The following is a 17,808-nucleotide window of genomic DNA, read 5'->3' as shown; positions in this document are numbered from 1 at the left end:
CAGGACAGCAGGTGCCACAGCTCCTGCTGGTGAAACCTCACGAGTGTCAGGGGCTGGAGGGAAAACAGAGGGATGGTATCTCTGTCTTCAGGCCCTGGCAGTCCAGTGAGGGGTCAGACTGGAACCCCCCTGGGACAGCAGGGGGCAGAGGTGGGAGGGGATGTAGCTTCCTTCCAGGAGGATCAGATCCAAGGCAGCCAAAGGCTGGTCAGCTGACTCCGCCCTCTGGTCTAACCAAGGAAGACTTCCTAGAGGAAGAGGAACCCACGCAGGGCCAAGGAAAAGGAATATGCAGTTTCAACTGGCAGAGATGGGTGAAAAGGCATCCAGCCATGTGCACACAAGCCTAGAGTGGGAATCACAAGAGCTCCAGCCACAATTCACTGAGCTGAAGCCCAGAGAGGGGAAGCAAGTCACACAGCAGGGCAAAGACCCAGCCAGCCCTCTGCTCGGGGATCTTCCCTCTGCTGCAGGCTGCAAACTAGACCCCAGTGAGGTGAGAAGGATAATTCGGATTTCAGATGGGTCTCCCCAGGGATATTTGGGTGAAACCCTGGAACAGCAGAGGAGCAGCTCTAACGGAGAAACGAGGGGCTGTGACAGGTTGGAACAGGCGACAGAGGGAGACCGTTGGGACAAGGTGGGCTGCCTCCTGCCTTCCAGCCCCTCTCCTCTGGATCTGGGAGTGCTCCTGGGGAAGCCAGCCTCCAGTTGTCACCCCAGACAGAGAGACAGAGGCTGTTCCCATAAGAATGACAGTCACAGAGGTGAGGGTCCTCCACGGTCAGCCAGCCCGGCTGAGTCAAGCCTCCCGTGTCCTCTCCCTCCTGCTTCATTCCCCCGGGGGCCCAGTTACTTGGCCCCGGCCCCCCCAGGACTGGGAGTCAGTGGCATTAAGGAGGATGATTCTACTCGAGCTCTGTGGTGGGACTGGCCAAATCCTCCACAGAGGGTTAGCAGAGCTCAGAGGGGACAGTGACTCTCCAAAGTCACACAGCAAGTCAGCAGAGGACCGCAGACTGCAATCTGGGCTTCCTGAGTCCTAGCCCAAGACTCTTTCCTGGGGCTTCCTATGCCCAAAGCCCAGCCCAGAAGGGCTACGGGCAGGAGGACAGAGCTGGATGGACGGGAGATGAGCGAGCCCACTTCAGTGCCCGGCAGCATGGAGACAGGGGGTCAGGATGTTGGTGCTGCATGAAGACCCCAGAATCGCCCAGAATTGTGGTTGTGAAAGGCAGGTCAAGAGAGGGGGCACTTGTAGGAGGGTCTCTGCCTGGAGTAAGGGGTGTGCTCCCTGGCCCCAGGTGTTCTCCCAGAGAGGGCTTCCTGGGAAATCCTCCAGAATCACCATGACAGAGGCTTTGGAAGATGATTCCAGAAAGCAAGATCAGGCCTCACTGGTAGCCTGAAGAGCTATTTCTGAGCCCTGGGAGCCTCAGACACAGAAGTACAAAACGTCTTTATTTCACAGAAATGAGAGCCATTTCCACGGTTGGAGGGAGGGAGACGTGAGGCAGGATGGGAGGTGCTGAGTTGATTGTCCTTTTCAGAAGGGTCTTCTGAACTGAATTGAGTGGGAGGCCCCCGAGGACCCCAAAGCCACGGCTGAGCCCCAACGTGGACATAGTCTGAGCTCCGAGCTTGGCTGGAGGGTGGGGCAGGTGTGAGAGCTGGAGGAGTCAGCCCCTTACTGCAGATTCCTGTACAGAGAAGGAGGGGCCTGGACATCGGGCACAAGGAAGCAGGGGTCACATTGGGGTGCTGCGGACCTTGCCCTCCTCCTCCAGGTTGTTCTCATAGGCATTCTCGTGCTCACTGGACCTGAAAGAGGATGACAGGGGTCATTGCTCCTCCTGTCCCATCCCCTTCTCCCTGACCCATCCTGCATTTGTGAGGGCAGTGTCTTCCAGAATAAATGTCTGAGCCCCAGAAGGGGGTTCCCCTGACCACATCTGGTCTTCTGCACCTGAGACCTGAGGCCTCTCACCACCACCCCTGAACCCCTTCTCTCTCTTCCACCTAGCCCTTCCCCCACTGGGCCCCCATTGAACCCACCTCCCCACTGAGCTCCCTCCCCTACAGATCCTTCCCCCACACACTGAGTACCCCAACTCATCCCTTCAGAGTCCCCTTCCCGCGCTGAGCCTCTTTTCCCCACTGCACCCCTATGAGTCCCAATCCACCCCCTGAGGCCCTCCCCCCACCAAGTCCCCATCTCCTTACTGAACCCTCTTCCCAAACTGAGGCTGCATGTCCCCATGGAGCCCTGCATGCTCTCAAAGCCCCCATCGCTCACCATCTCCCCACACGGAACCCCCTCTCTTCACTGAGCCCTTCCCCATATGAGCCCCCATCCTCTGAGCCCTCTCCCCTTCAGAAGCCCCTGGTCCTGAGGTCCCCAGGGGACCCTGGAGCACAGGGTGGCCAGCCCTATACCAGCACCTCACCTGAAACTGGCCTCAATCGAGGAGTACTTGCCGTCCGTTCCTACCAGGATCCCATCTGCTTTGTTTCCGACGGTCATGACCATGTTCACAGGCTCCCTGGGGAAAGAGCTCACCATCAGGGCTCTCTGGGTCCCCTCTCCCTCGGTCCCCCCTCCTCCCTCTAGTCCAGTCAGGCCCTGTTCTATAGGCCCTAAGGCAGAAGCTCCTCTCTCCAGCAGGGCCCTGTCAACAGCCTGATTCTGGCCGTGGGGCCGCACGCCTTTCTCCCTGCTCCACCGTGGGGCCCTCAGGTCCCAGCCTGAGATCTACCAAAGATGCACCCCAGGCCTTGCACCGGCCACCTCCTGGCCTCCCTCTGCTGTTCTCCTCTGGCCTCAGCTCAGCTCCAGGGCAGACCCAGCAGGACTCAGTGTCTGCCCTAGATTTCCGGAAGGTTCTCCTAGGCGGTAGGAGCGGTCACTGACGGCAGAGCTGGGGCCAGTGGAGAAAAGCAATATTTCCGACAAAAATCTCCTCGCCTCTTACTCGAGTGTGTCCTCTGTCCCCAGCTCCCCAGACACCACTCTTATGAGGGTCACAGGGACCCTAACCACTGCTCATCTTTCCTCGGACATCCCATGGGCACCTCAGACTTAATATGTCCCAACCTGCCCCAGATCTGCCTCTTGTGCTCTGTGTCTCAGTGGGTGGTCCCATCAGAAGCCTGGACGTAATCCCTGTCCTTCCTCCCTCCTGTTCTCAGTGTCCCCACCCCCTCCTAGAAAGCTCTTAGACCTGTACTCTCTCTCCATCTGCTCTGCCGCCTCCACAGCTCAGACTCTCCCCTGACCTCACCCTCGTTGCTCACCTCGCCTGCAGACTGGCCCAAAGCATCCGCCACGGGGCAGCCAGTGATTCCATTCCGGCCACATCTCATCCCAAGACTGGCTTACAAACTTGCACTGGATTCCTACTGCACTAAGGATAGAGCCCAAAGTTCGGGGCTTTGGTGCCCAAGGGTCTGCTTGGCCTGGGCCCTGCCGACCTCAGCAGTCTATCTCGGGCCTCTCCATCCATGAGCTCCTTCTGTTCCCTCAGCGGGTCCTACACTGCTGCTGGTACCCAGGCACCAGGTTGCCGGTGTGAGAGCTGGGGGCAGATGCAGCCTCGCCCCAGAGTCAGCAGGTGCGGAGTGAGCTGGATTTCAGCCCAACCCCTTCTACCTTTGTGCTCTGCTCCGAACTCAGGACCCCCAGTGACTCTTCCCTCAATGGCAGTGCTCTCCCACCCCACTCAGCTCCTGCCTGGGCTTCAGGATAAACACACAGTAGGAAGCCTTCTCTGACCTCCCGGCTCAGGCCCACACTGCATTCTGCCTGCTCCTTTAGCGTCAGCACTCACACTGCGATCACCCCTTCCATGTTTGCCTTCCCTTCTGGTCTGGGAGTCTGTGAGCACAAGAGTAGTGTCCATCCCATTGCCCCCCTGTAGCCCCTGCATGTGACACAGCAGCAGACCCTGAAGAAGGACAGAACATTCCTGTCCAGGGGTTTTCACAGCGTCCATCACAGATGGGCCACTGTCCCAACTATACAGATAGAAACACTGAGACCCCAAGAAGAGAAGACGGCTCCCCGAAGCACAGCAAGTGCGCTCGCAGGGCTCCAGCAGGCCTCAGCTCTGGTCCCTGAGACCTGGGGCCTCAGTGCCCCTTCCACACAGTGAGAGGAATGGGCTCAGGGTTTCTGCGGCCCTTCTCACTGCTACCAGAGCAGTGGCCGTGGTCCTGGGACCTCCCGGCTCGCGCCGGTGCAGCTCCCAGGGCCCCCGCACAGCACTCACTGTTCTTCCTGGCACCAGAAGTGGTTGACGGCAAAGGCGATTGCAACGAGGACCAGGAACACAGCCACGGCAATCAGGCCCTGCATCCAGGGCTGCAGGTTCCCCAGGCCTGGAAAGGGAGGAGTGGGGGGCGGGTGCTGCAGCGGGCTGGGCACAGGGGGGCTGCCAGTGCAGGTGGGGCCTCACGCCCCCCACGGCTGCTTAGAGGCTACCAGCCTGCTGCTGGGACCAGTGGAGACCTTCTGGGGAACGAGGACCCCTCTGACCCCTGGGCTTATAAAAGGGACCGTGGTTTGGAAGAAGACAGGATTGGGAAGAAGGAAAGGAGCTGAGGAGGGAACAAGCCTGAGAGAGCAGCATCTGAGGTCCAGGCAGCCCAGAGCGTCCCCTCACCCCCCACCCCTCCCCCGCTGCAGTGGGTCAGTGCAGGGCCCCCGGGGGAGTGCCTAGGCCCCAGGGACCAAAGGGCAGCCCCCTGAACAGACAGCCTTGGCCTTTCCAGTGAGGGTGGCTCCCCTCCTCCCCGGCTCCCAGGCTGAGGCAGCCCAGAGCTAATAGGACTAGGCTGGCATCTGGAAGATCCTGTTTTGTAACAGAGGTTTCTGTGGGGTTGGGTAGGCGTGGGAGTGCAGGCGGACGGGGCTGGGGTGCCAGGAGTGCCCAGAGAAAGGGGTGGGACAGAACGTCTTTGGAAAGTCAAGACAGAGGGGCAAGCTCTCCTCTGGGTCTTGGGGGCCGGGAGGGGAGCTTCAAGCCTGAGCCCCTTTTGTCTTCTCTGGCTCGGCACCCCAGGGACTGACTGGGCCAGAGACCAATTTGAGACCCCTTCCAGGTACCTTCTCTGCCTTTGCCCCTTGCCCCGTGCCACCACCTCTAACCCTCAGGTTTCCCAGAAGTCTCTGCCCTCAGCCACTGGCAGCCCCAAAGGGCTCTCCTCTCCCCGGACATCACTGTGCTCTGTGAGCCCGAGGGGGCCCGGCCCCGCAGAGGACAGACACACAGTAGCAGTTAGAGGTCTCAGGAGGGGAGAGAGGCCAAAAGGAGACTTTTGAAGAATCCTGCCTCCAGGCCAAAACACCTGCCTCCCTAGTGCCATCCTGTGTCTTGAGGGGCCCAGGCTGAACAGCAAAAATCTCCTTCTGCCTCACTCCTGCTCAGAAGTCCTTCCTTGAGTCTACCCGAAAGCTCTCCTGCTGCAGGGAGGCCCTGCCTCTTCTCCAAGCGCTCTCTGAGCCTGGCAGGTGTTGGGAAGGAGGGAGGGCTCTAGGAACTCTGTCCTGCGGCCAGGTCAGCCCTTGCTTATCTCCTTGGATAACAAAAGATACGCAGTATGCTTACTGTAAGTTCCATACTTGCCCATACTTGTTTCCCCAAAAAACAATAGTTCAGACCCATTGTCTCCTCAGGTCAGTGGTTACTCAAGGACTGGGAGTTAGGGCTTAAGCCCTGGGAGGCTTGTCCTTGCTTCTTCCAGACCCTGCAGCCAATTCCTTCCAGACCAGGGACACTGCTCCTCCTTCCAGGTGGCTCTGGGATGAGCATATAGCATAAGGGGCAGAGCCTGGGGCAGGAGAGAGGTGAACTGAGCCCTGTCCCTTCTCGCTCTGCTGTGTGACCCACACAAGTTACTCCACCCCTCTGATCTTCGATTCCCACAGAGGGCTTCTAAGACCTGAGAGACAGAGTTGAAGCAGACATGCGTGAGAGCTCAGGGCATCTGCAAAGGAGGGGGGCATTGGGAGCATCTCTGCCAACCCGCCCTGGACCCAAATCCCACCGGCAGACTGCCCACAGCTCAGGGCTGACACCGGCTGGTGGGTGTGGTGCTTTACCAATGTGAAGCCCTTCCCCACCCCTGAGTGGAAGCTGCCCTGGGAGGTGGGTGGGGCAGGTTTATTGTCCTCATTTTATGGATGAGAAAACTGAGTCTCAGAGAGGGACAGTGATTTGCTCAAGGCCACACAGCAAGACAGAGGCAGAGCTGGACAAAGAGCTCAGGCACATGGTGGGGGCCACACTGGGACACTTGTCTTCTGGGTAGGAAGCGGAAACAACTTAGGCCAAAGCCATGGGCAAATGCCTGACAGCACTGCCCACCCCTGAAACAATCCTGCCGTTGAGAGTGGCTCACACACTATTCCCACCCCCCTTATAGCCCCCGACGCTCTGTCCTCAGCAACCAGCCACCTCTAGGGCAATTCCTGCTCCTGGAACGTGGGTCTCAACTCCCCTCCCCGACCCTAGACCCTAGATCCAATATTTCCCCTGCTGCCCCCATTTCTCACTCGTGGGAAACAAGTCACAGACAGAAGCCTGTGTCTCCTTTGGAGGTTCCTCTGGCTAAGCCCGTCCCTGCTCCCCCTCCAAAGCGTAGGTGCCAAGGGTGATGAGACGGGCCAGAAGGCCACCCCTTCCACCCCGGGGCTCCCAGCACCCAGTACTGCAGCCCCTATCCCCACCCCAGGCTGGCCCAGGCCTGTGCTACCTTGCTGACCGCTGGCGGGTGGCACTGCCGTGAGCAGGCCCAGGATGACCAGGCCGAGGGCTGACATGGCTGCAGGCAGCTCCCAGGCCTTCTCTCCAGCCGCTGGAATCTGGGCTCCTGGAGCTGCCCTGGGGCCTGTCGGTGTCTGCTGAGATCAGCCTGGTCTCCGTCTGACCCTGGAGGAGAGGTGCTAGTAAGGAAGGAGGAGAGGGAGGACGGAGGCGGGAAGGTGGAGCGAACCTGCCCTCCCTCCCATGGTAATGTGCCAGGCCTGGCCTCCCCTGGCTGGAGCCCAGCCCACTCAGGCTGGCTTTCGGGGTCATCTTCTAGAGACCATGGGTCTGAGGTCCTGGGAGACGTGGGGAGAATCGGGGCCTCACCTCCAGGCCTCAGGCCTCCTGGAGTCTTGCGTCAGCTCCCCTTCCTGGCAGCGGGGCTGGGCTCTGGGGATAGAGTGACACATTCTTCTCCTGCCTTGAATGAGCCCAGTGGGTGGGGCCTCTGGGAAGGCTGAAGGTGGGATTAATTAATTTGCTGGCTGGCCCGGGGACACGGGGAAAATCCCGGAGGCTAGGGAAAGGTCAAAGCTCCCGCTCCCCGAGAGCCTGGCCTATTTCCTGTTCTTCCCCTCACCTGTCCCCAGTCAGCCAACCCAGACCCCGGGGCCCCAGTCCTGGGGCACAGCCCTGGCTTCTGTCCCTGCACTCCCTGCCCAGCTCAGCAACTCTCTAAATGCGGCCTCTCCCATGGGGATCACAACAGAGGGCCTGAGGGTCCCAGTCCCAGCCTTCCCCACCCAGCCCAGCTGACCTGACCCAGTTCAGCTCCTCCTCCTGGCCCCAGAGGTGGTCCCTGGAAGCTGGGACAGGATCTGGGCTCGGTCAGAGGCCTCTGCACACACCTTCTGATCCCTCTCCACCCATCACAGGGAGAGAAGTAAGTGAACACAGCCCTGCTCTAGAGGGCGAAAGAAGGACACCCCAGGTGGAAGGTCCAAGTCTGGGGCCCTGAACCCCTGGGCCCTCAACTCCTAAGATCCCATGGAGCCCATGAGACCCTCCAGCTCAGGAACTGAGAATGACCCAAGTACCTGTCGAGGCCCCGGGGCCAAGGGCCATACTGGGTTTCCTTTCTCCCCACCCCCTCCCCTACCCCAGGAGTACAGGAAGCCAGGGATGCTGGAGTTTGGCTCCACAGATGTCAAGAAAGAAGGAGGCAGAAGACTGGGGCAAAGTCTCAGAGATGGAGGGTCCCCAGAAGCCAGGGCGTGAGCTGGAAGCCCCTCCACAGCGTCCCTGCCCAGAAGCCACCAGACGGCTGCTCACAAGACCTCCTGGGCAGCCCTTTCTCCTGCCAGTGGTAGCACCCAGACATCATGCCTCGTCCCTGCTTCCTGTGTGTGTGTGTGTGCCCACTACCATGGGTGGTACACACAGCCATGCAATGACGGGGTCTCAAGATGACGTAGGGGAACGTGGCTTGGAGGTGAGTGACGCCTCCTATACCTAGACAGTTGTTGTCTGTCCTACCCCAACTGGGTGTCCTCAGAGTGTTAACGGCACAAAGTTTGGCCAGAGTAGGCACCCTGTGTGTTAATGAACAGCCAGGGAATCACCGATTAGAATGCAGGGAACTGGGTTGAATGTAACAAACAACCACTGACGCCTTCTTCTAAGCAGGGGAGTCACAGGGTCAGATTTGCATTCAAGAAAACACCTCTGGACAGCGTGGAGAATGAAAGGGGAGCACAAAGACGGGAGAAAGGGAGGTCATGGGGAAGCTGCTGTAACAGCTGGAGACGCGGGCTGCAGCAGGGCAGGGCAGAGGGGATGGGCTTGAGCCATATTTAGGAGGATTAAATGGACGGGACACGGTCACTAGAACACTGACAGCTGGGTGTGGGGAGTGAGGGACGGAGGGAGCTGAGGGTCATTCCCAGTTTCAGGCTTGGTGGTGCCTCCGAAGGGGCCAGACCAAGTTTCAGGAGGTAGGGCGGGATGCCGAGCTGCAGGTTCGGATGTACTGTGCTTGTGGATGCTCCAGAGGGAAGCACAAGAAGGCAGTGGGATCCCTAGGTCTGGAGGAGAGAGGCGCGTTTTGGGAGCCGCCTTCGGCATGGCGTTCGTAGCTGAGGCACGGGAGCACGTGGTCTCCCCGGGGTGTGTCTGTGTGGGTGTGTGCATGCGCACGCAGCAAGGAGAGAGCCAGGGCAAGGAGGGAAGCAGTGAAAGACCCAGACGCAGTCGAACGCATAGGGTCTTTCAGAGGAAGAGGAGTCAGGATGTAGCAGGAGGGGAAACTCCAAGAGAGTGGGTGTCCCAGAAAGTGTGGAAGGTGAGATCCAAGAAGAGATGACAGGCAGGGACCCCCATCCAGCCAGTGCCCCCCCAGAGCAGCCCAGCCTCTCCCATCAGTCCCCAAGTCCCAGCGCCTGCCTCTCTCATCCAAGCACCCCCCTTCCCTATAGAACCCAGGGAAGGATAAGAACTCCCTGGGCCATGCTTGGGGACCCTGCGGGAGGGGGGTGAGCAGGAAGGACATCAGGTGACCAAGAGGAGGAAAACACACCTCCCAGGTCAAAGTCCCAAGCTTTAGAGCAAAACAAGTTGTTCCGGAAAAGGGGGGTGTGGGTGGACACTTGGCTTTGAGGCTGGTCCCTTCTCTCTAGGGGTCCTCATCCAGCTGAGGGGAGGGGGGGTCATCTCCCCAGCTATATGGACACAGCCCTGGGTCCCCATGGTAACAGGTTGGAGCCCCTGCTGGTCTGGCTTGGGTCCAAGATCTGGACTCAGGCCTCAGCCGCCCCACGGGGCTGGACCCCGTGTCCTCATCGCTGAGCCACTGTTCCATCAACGCTCAGTTCCTCCCTCCTGTTCCCAGCCCAGCTCTGCCACTCCGTGTCATCAGGCCCCCTTATGCCCTCCACACAGCTAGGTCTTGTGTGATTACCCTTCAGAAAAGCCAAAGTGGGCCTCACTGCTTCTAGGGGTCCCCTTTCTCCGCGCCCCATCCAGCCTGCCATTCCACTTGTTGCCAGCAGGTGGCAGAGTCTAGCCCCTATCCCAGACTAGTTGGGGAGGGGATGGAGGGGAGCCAGTTTGCCGCTGAAGGTTCTGCAACTTCCTCTCTCCAGCGCCCCACTTCCGACCCCTTCCAGGGGTAGTTTGAAGGAAGGGAGGGTGGACGCTGACAATTAAACAGTCAGTGATGCTGTGAACAGCGCACCTGGCATGCTCAGGGCTATGCTCTAGGGAAGCACTACAGCTAAATTGTTAGGGATGGCGTCCTGGCGGGGCTGATGCTAGGAAAAGTTTAGCTGAATTGTTGGAACTAGCAGAGAGACAGCTAGGGGGAAGGCATCCAGGCAGAGAGCTCAGCCTGAGGAAAAGCACGGAGGCACGTTCTCGTTGGGGCTTAGAGCACAGAAGTAAAATGTTTTTTAATTCATTCTTATATTTCATCTTGCTAATGTCTTTGCTGCAAGCCCGAGAGCTCCTGGAGACCTTGTTTTATTTATTCAAACAGATCCTACTTAAACCCCTTCAGGGCTGCCAGTTACTCTTCAGATTATACGCAGTCTTCTTAGCATCGGCTTGAAGACTCCACCACCTGCCCTTACCCTCCTCTCCAGCTTCATCTGGCCCCAGGGCCCTTGTCACTTCCTAACAGCAGCCAAGCTCTCTCCTGCATCAGGGCCTCCTCCACAATTGCTCTTCCCCTCTGTTTGCCTGGAGGATTCTAACCACTCCTCCAAGTCTTGCATTCGGTGTCACTTTCTCCAAAGGGCTTTCTTTGATCTCCCTTCTCCCCCATCTGAAGTCACTCCTTCTGTGAGTCCCCTGTTCATCTCTTCACAGCCGTTATCACAAATTGCAATGACATGTTGATGTGTGTGTTTACTCATTTAGTCTCTGTCTCCCTGGAGAGAAGGCATCGTGTCCGTTTCAGCCCCAGCACACTAGTACTGAGCACACACGCAACAAATGTAAGTCTCAGTATATCCAGCGCCTACCTCTGGCCTCGCGGAGAGCAGCTCAGAGAATGACTGTTGAATGAGTAAGGTATTTTAGCTCTAGTCAGGATCTTATCTTTCTCTGTCCTCTAGCTGTGGGCACAGAGCAGGGATCTGCTTCATCTCTGGGTGAGAGGAGACAGGGTCACGGCTGTGCAGAGAAGCTGGACCTGGCCAGCCCGGGATGAGCATGAGTTCCCATCCCTAGAGGTGCACCAGCCAGGGTTGGGAACCAGGTCCCCCAGTGGGGGCAACTACAGAAGGGGTTCTGGCCCTTCCGTCTCTGGAAGCCTGTGATTCTGTGACTCTGTTAAAAGACTATGGTAGATTTTTGTATTTTAATCAGGTTCTGAGGAAGTGGGCTGGTTAGGGGTGAGTCTCTCTCCTCTCAGACTCAGCATTTGGTTCCCCCAGCTCACTTCACTTAGCACTCCCTCCACAAGAGCCCATGGGCAGTACTCGGTTCACGAACTTGCATGGGAAAAACATTACATCTGTATCTCACTAACCTCTAAGTGAAATTCACCATATTCTGCCATTAGGAATGAAGGCATTAAACCACAGTCCCTCTGTGACCTTTTCCTGTCACCATGCAATTGTTGCAGATATCTGGATGGGTTATTTCTGCTCATCACTATGGAAATATAACAGTCATTGGGACTAGACTTCCACTAGTTCTTATCATAAAAAACATATAGTTACTATATTGCAAACTTGTATTTTTAATATTTTAATAACTGTATTTCAATGTAATTGGTTTCCTTGCAATGCCACGCATTTTATTTTATGCATTTACGAACATTACTGGGCTTCCCTGGTGGCTCAATGGTTAAGAATCCACCTGCCAGGGACTTCCGTGGTGGCACAGTGGTTAAGACTCCGCCTGCCAATGCTGGGGATACAGGTTCGAGCCCTGGTCCGGGAGGATCCCACATGCCACGGAGCAACTAGGCTCGTGCACCACAACTACTGAGCCTGAGCGCCACAACTACTGAGCCCACATGCTTGGAGCCCGTGCTGCACAACAAGAGAGGCCACCGTAGTGAGAGGCCCACGCACCGCAACGAGGAGTGTCCCCTGCTCGCCACAGCTAGTGAAAGCCCGCGTACAGCAACAAAGACCCAACGCAACCAAAATTAAATAAATAAATTTATTAAAAGAAAAAGAATCCGCCTGCCAATGCAGGGGACACGGGTTCGAGCCCTGATCCAGGAAGATCCCACATGCCGCGGAGCAACTAAGCCCGTGCATCACAACTACTGAGCCTGCGCTCTAGAGCCTGCGAGCCACAACTATTGAAGCCCACATGCCACAACTACTGAAGCCCACACACGTAGAGCCCATGCTCCACAAGAGAAGCCATTGCAATGAGAAGCCCGTGCACCACAACGAAGTGTAACCTCCGCTCACCGCAACTAGAGAAAGCTCGTGCACAGCAACGAAGACCCAACGCAGCCAAAAATAAATAAATAAATAAATAAATAAATAAATAAAATCTCAAAACTAACTAAATAAAATCTATTCAAAACTAACTAAATAAAAGCATTACTCTGAGAAGGGGTCCATAGACTGCCCAAGGTTTCCATGGCACAAAGAGTTAGGAAGTCCTGACACAGGGAGCCTGGGGCAGGTCTGCTCAAAGCAAAGCCACACGATCTCAAGGTCAGACCTGAAGAAAGATTGTCACTTCCTGGACAGAGGCTTTCTGGGGCTCAGAGCTGGGGGCTACAGTCAGATTGCCCACAGAGGGCCCCAGTGCCCCGGGGGGCTGGAAGGAGCAGAAAGCAGAAAGGAATGTACTGGCTGGACTCCTGGGTCCTAGGTGACCCCACTGGGCTGGTGAGATTTAGGACCAGGACCCCCCAGTGGGGGAAGCTCAGTCACCTCCTGCTGCCCACTCACTGGGCCAAGAAACTAAAGGGCTGGCCCTGGGCCAAGAGCCCAGCCTGCCAGCAGAGGTCCCGAGACCAAATTTTTGCCCAGTGGTTCCAGCACGGCCCTGCTCCCCTGCCCCAGGCTGTAGGTCAGCAGTGGAACCACATGGTGGGTGTGGTTTCTAGAATCACGGTCTCTCCTGGCCTAAAGGCTCCTCCTGAGTAGCGTGGTCTTGCCCCTCATTTTTCAGCTGGGGAAATTGTGACCCAGAAAGAGATAGTCACTAACTGGAGGTCACACTGTAAGTTATCAATAGTAGGCAAGATAGGGCTAAAGCCCAAGCATTCCTATGTCTAGCCCAGTCCCACTGTGAAGCACCTACTTGTTGGTCAGTTTCCCAAACAGCAATCGGCTACTTTCATCCATTCACTCAGCACACGTGTACTGTCTCCCATGGGACTGGAGACACAGTAGTGAACAAGGTAGAGCTTCCATTATGCTATTATCTAATTACCGTCGCACCTAATATTTCACAGGAGATGGAAGGGCGCGAAGAGTATATAAATGGGTATGCCCTCTAGTTTACGAAATCAAGAAAAGGTAGTATTAAGTCTAAAATTCACTTCTTCATTCATTCTGCAAATGTTTACTGAATGCCTTCTGTGGACCAGGCACTCTTCGAGATGCCAGGGATACAGCCGTGAACAAAACAAAGTCCCTGCCCTCACAGAGCTTATATTCTAGAGAGGTTAGCCAGGAAGCAAACAAATAAACAGATAAAATAGGTCACATGGCAGTAGGGGAAAGGCCAGATGGGATCAGGAAGATGGGGTCCTGGCAGGGAGGGTGTGCTGCTTTACACAGACACTTCAGGGAAGGCTCCTCCAGAGGTGACATTTGAGGAGAGCTGAAAGTGGGGAAGCAAGGTATTCGGCTGTCAGAGGGGAGAGGATTGCAGGCAAGGAGAGCAAATAGCATGTACAAAGGCCCTGGGAAGGAGTACGGAGGGAGGTGTCCTTGTGGCTGAGGGAAGTGAGTGCAGGGACAGGGCAGGAGAGGAGGGTTGAAAGGTTGCAAGAGGCCGCTCCTCTGGGCCCTGTGGGCGCCAGAAGGACTTCAGCTTTTAGTCAGACTGAGACGAGAAGCTCTTCGAGGACTCTGAGCACAGAAGACGTGATCTGGCTGCTGTGTTGAGAAAAGGCCACGGGAGCAAGAGGACCAGAAGCAGGGAGGCCGGTTAGGAGGCTACTGAACACTCCAGGCAAGAGGTTCCAGTGGCTTAGGTCAAGGGCAGCCATGAGCTGGGGATAACGCGATCTGAATCTAGGCGTCTTTTGAGGGTAAAGCGACATGACTTGGAATGTGAGGGAAAGAGGATGGTATCAAGGTTTTGAGTCTGCTCAGCGCACTGGGCTGCGATGGGGAAGGTTCAGGAACACCGGCCATTCTTGCTCAGAAGGGGCAGGATTTGTGAGTTTGGTTTGGAGACGGGCACGTGCATCTGGAGTTAAGAGGCAAGGTCCAGGCTGGAGATGTACATTTGGGAGATGTGGGGCAGTGATGTAAGGCTCCCCTGGGTCCCAGCGAGAGAAGATCTGAAGTGCTGGGCTTGAGCAGTGGTAGGGAGGAGCCCTTCCAGGCTGGATAAAAGCCTGTGGGAAGGAACCCCAGCAGGAGGAACTGATGGGGGATGGGCTTGGCCGGAGAGCAGAGGGTGGTTGGGAAAGGGGTCTTGAGGGCCTTGCAGGACCTGTTAAGAGGTTTGGTCTCTACCTTACAGAGGATACTGAGCCATTATGGGGTTATAGGCAGTCTTGCATTTCAGCAAGATCTCTCCAACCACAGCTTGAAGAATGGGTTAGATAAGGCAGGAAGCTGTAAGCAGGCTGTGTATGGGGGTAGGAGAGTACGGGGGCGGGAATCCAAGAGAGAGATGGTGTGGCAAGGCTTAGAGCAGTGCGTGGAGAAAAGTGGGAGGATCAAAGATCAATTGAAGGGGTACAACTGGCAGGCTGCGGTGACCGTATGGATGCAGGGAGGAAGGGCCTCCAAAGAGAAGAGTCAAGGCGGCACCCGTGTCCCCACCTTGGACAATGCTTGGATGTTGGTGCTGGTTTTTAAACCAGAGAATACTGGAAGAGCAGCAGTTTAGGAGTGAGGAGAGAGCATGTATTCCTTCATTTAACAAAACACTCAAAGTGTCTGCTCTGTGCCAAGCACTGTTCCAGGCACTACAGCTACGCAGCCCTGCCCTGGGGGAACCCACATGTTAGTGGATAGGACAAGCAATGAGCAATGAAACATATCCGGGCTTCTAGTGCAGACAGGCTGAGTTCGCAGGGCCTGGGGGACATCTCAGGATGCAGCTAGGGGTGTCAGTCTGGCGTTCCTGAGAGAGATCTGAGCTGGAATTAGAGGTTTAGAATTTAGCAGCGCATGAGTGGTGGCTGAGGCCTTAGGCAGAGATGATATGGCCATGATAGGGAAGGATGAGACATCAGGCTGGGCCCCAGCCTTAAGAAATGCCCTAGTTAATATGGGGACGTGTGTATGCACATGGCTGATTCGCTTTGTTGTGCAACAGAAACTAAAACGGTATTGTGAAGCAATTATACTCCAATAAAGATCTATTAAACAAACTAATTAATTAATTAATTTTAAAAAAAGAAAGAAATGCCCTACTTAAATGGGTGGAGCGTGGGTCTCCATCTGAACTGAAGGGAAGATAAGCCGCACATACGGGCTTTATTTCCTTACGATCTACAAGCATCAGGCCTGCCTCACATTTCAGGGCCTTTGGAGTCATGGAACTGATTTTATGTCATCCTAACTAAAACTGTTTTCTTCCCTTGTTACTAATTTTGCCATTGGTCTATGAAATATTTGGAGAAGCTGAGCTTTCAGCCTGAAAAGGAGCCGTCTCAGAGGGTTCTGTCTCCAGATCAGAGCGAAACTGTGCTCTGTGCCCTCTGAGCGCCGAGCTGGGGGTGATGAGAGGAGTCACACAGAGGCTGGGTTTGGTTCAGCGAGAGGAAGGCTTGTCTAACAGAGCTGTCTAGTGATAGCAGAGATGACTCTGAAAGGTGCTCAGCTCCCCATCACTAGAGGTGTGCAAGCAGGAGCTGTGAGCTTGCAGGGGGGAGGTAGAGCACAGCAAGGGGCAGGGGAGGGATGAATAGACTCAATGCCTAGTCCCTGGGGACCAGGAGGTGTGAGCTGAGGGTCAAGGCTATCACCCACCTGTAGTTGTGTGATCTGAACAAGTCTCTTCGTTTCTCTGAGCCTTCGTCTCCCAGCAGTGCTGCACCAGATTGGTTGGAGGGTAATGCATCTGAATACCTTGTAGCTTTAGATACTTGATCAATGTTAGGAGCTCCCAGATCTGAACAAGGCGTCAAGTGTTTGAGCTGTACTGCCCTGTCCCAAGCCGCTCCTTTTTCAGAACGGAAGCACCAGCAGGGTGGAGAGGGGTACGTTCTGCTGGCCACATATTCACCACCTCTAACTCGGTCTAGAAGGAACCACACCCAAACCATCGGGCCACTTCACGCTTGGAGCTTTTATCTGAAAGGTCAGACTTTGACCTTCAATATGAAAATAACTTTCAAAGGCTGCACGCAAAAGTTAAACAAATGCAATTGCAATTTCACAGTTGGGAAAAGAAAAACATGGGGTTTTTTTTGGGGGGGGATGTGGTTTAAGGGAGGAAATACATGAAAACATTCATTGGTGACCTGGGCTGAGTTTGTGTTTGTTTGGGTTTTTTTTTAAATATTTTTTAAATTTATTTAATTTGGTTGCACCGCGTCTTATTTGTGGCAGGAGGGCTCCTTAGTTGTGGCATGAAAACTCTTAGTTGCGGCATGCATGTGGGATCTAGTTCCCTGACCAGGGATCAAACCCAGGCCCCCTGCATTGGGAGCTTGCAGTTTAACCACTGCACCACCAGGGAAGTCCCTCTCTTCCTGTTCCTTCCAGATTTTCTATAACAAGGAATGTTTGTTTGGGGTGGAGGGTAGGGGGCAATGGCGAGAGATCTTGTAGTTTAAAAATAAAATAAAATGTGCATTAAAAAGGCAAAATCATGTTACTTTTCCAAATTTTTACTGATGCTCTTAAGTAGCCCAAAAGTTAACCCAGAGCCTTTCTTTGCCATCCCTGGCCAGGCAGGGCCACTAGAGTTCTGTGGAAGAGCCCAGTCTGTATGGCTAACTGGAGGCTTCCCCCACCATACTCTTCTACAGGGACCGTTCAGGTGCCAGGACACACACAGGAAGCACCTGGGTCCTGCCATCCAGCTCAGTCCATGGTGACAGAGAGGCATGTCCCATCAGTGATGCTGCCACTTCTGGAAGGAATGCTTACTGTGGGCCAGGCTCTGTACCAGGCGCCTCAGATCCATTGCTCATCTAATCCTCACAACAGTATGAGGGGAGTGCTATATCTACATTTTACTGACAAGAACACTGAGGTTCGGAGAAGTTAAACTCGTTAAGTAAATGGATCCAGAACTTGAATCCACATCTATTTGATTCTAAAGCTCTTAAGTATACATTACAATGCCTCCTCACATAAACAAAACAAAGCCAAACAATACTAAAAAGCAATGAGTTCTGTGAAGAAGGTATACAATTAGAACCCCAAAGAAGGAGCCATTAAACACCCCTGGGAAAAGGAAGAATCAGGGAAGACTTCCAAGAAGAGGTGACATTTGAGTTGGGCTTTGAAAGATGAATAGGAATTTACCAGAATGGCGTAGCACACAACCAGACAGAATGGATGTTCAGTAGATATTAATTTAATCAACTAATAGAGATTTTAACTGAATTTACAGATGAAATAACATGATGTCTGGGATTTGATTCATAATAATCCTTTTCAAGGACAGGGAGTGTGGGGAGGGATGAAGGTATAAATGAGAGAAGATTACCCATGTGGACAATTGTTGAAGTTGGTGATGGATTCCTGTCATTTATTATATGATCCTCTCTATTTTCATGTATATTTGAAAATGCCCACAATAAAATGACGGTAATGATCCATTTGTGCCCACTCACCCCAAGGATCTGATGAAATAACTCAGTAAACATTTACTGAGCACCTGTGTACCCCACACACACACTGGGCCTGACGGAGGCACCAGTGACACACTGTCCCAGCAATGACCA

General features: G+C 54.9%; 1 protein-coding gene across 2 annotated transcripts; it reads right to left on the bottom strand.

Annotated features, from left to right (window-relative positions):
• Positions 1 to 1,507: 1,507 nt before the first annotated feature.
• PDZK1IP1 (PDZK1 interacting protein 1) lies at positions 1,508 to 16,034 on the bottom strand. 2 transcript variants are annotated; one of them, XM_030870058.3, is made up of 6 exons: positions 15,881 to 16,034; positions 7,134 to 7,196; positions 6,754 to 6,929; positions 4,269 to 4,377; positions 2,448 to 2,543; positions 1,508 to 1,821 (listed from the first exon to the last, which is right to left on the bottom strand). In XM_030870058.3, exons 3-6 carry the CDS (start codon positions 6,818 to 6,820, stop codon positions 1,749 to 1,751), a joined length of 345 nt encoding a protein of 114 aa, XP_030725918.1. In that variant the 5' UTR covers positions 6,821 to 6,929; positions 7,134 to 7,196; positions 15,881 to 16,034; the 3' UTR covers positions 1,508 to 1,748. The 2 variants fall into 2 exon arrangements, with proteins under 2 accessions (XP_030725918.1, XP_060144141.1); XM_060288158.2 differs by lacking the exon at positions 7,134 to 7,196.
• Between the last annotated feature and the right edge of the window lie 1,774 nt (positions 16,035 to 17,808).

The sequence above is a fragment of the Globicephala melas genome, chromosome 1, assembly GCF_963455315.2.
Source record: "Globicephala melas chromosome 1, mGloMel1.2, whole genome shotgun sequence".
NCBI classification, from domain to species: domain Eukaryota; kingdom Metazoa; phylum Chordata; class Mammalia; order Artiodactyla; family Delphinidae; genus Globicephala; species Globicephala melas.
The sequence above is the reverse complement of the archived record's forward strand: the minus strand, read 5'-3'. Positions and strand labels throughout refer to the sequence as shown.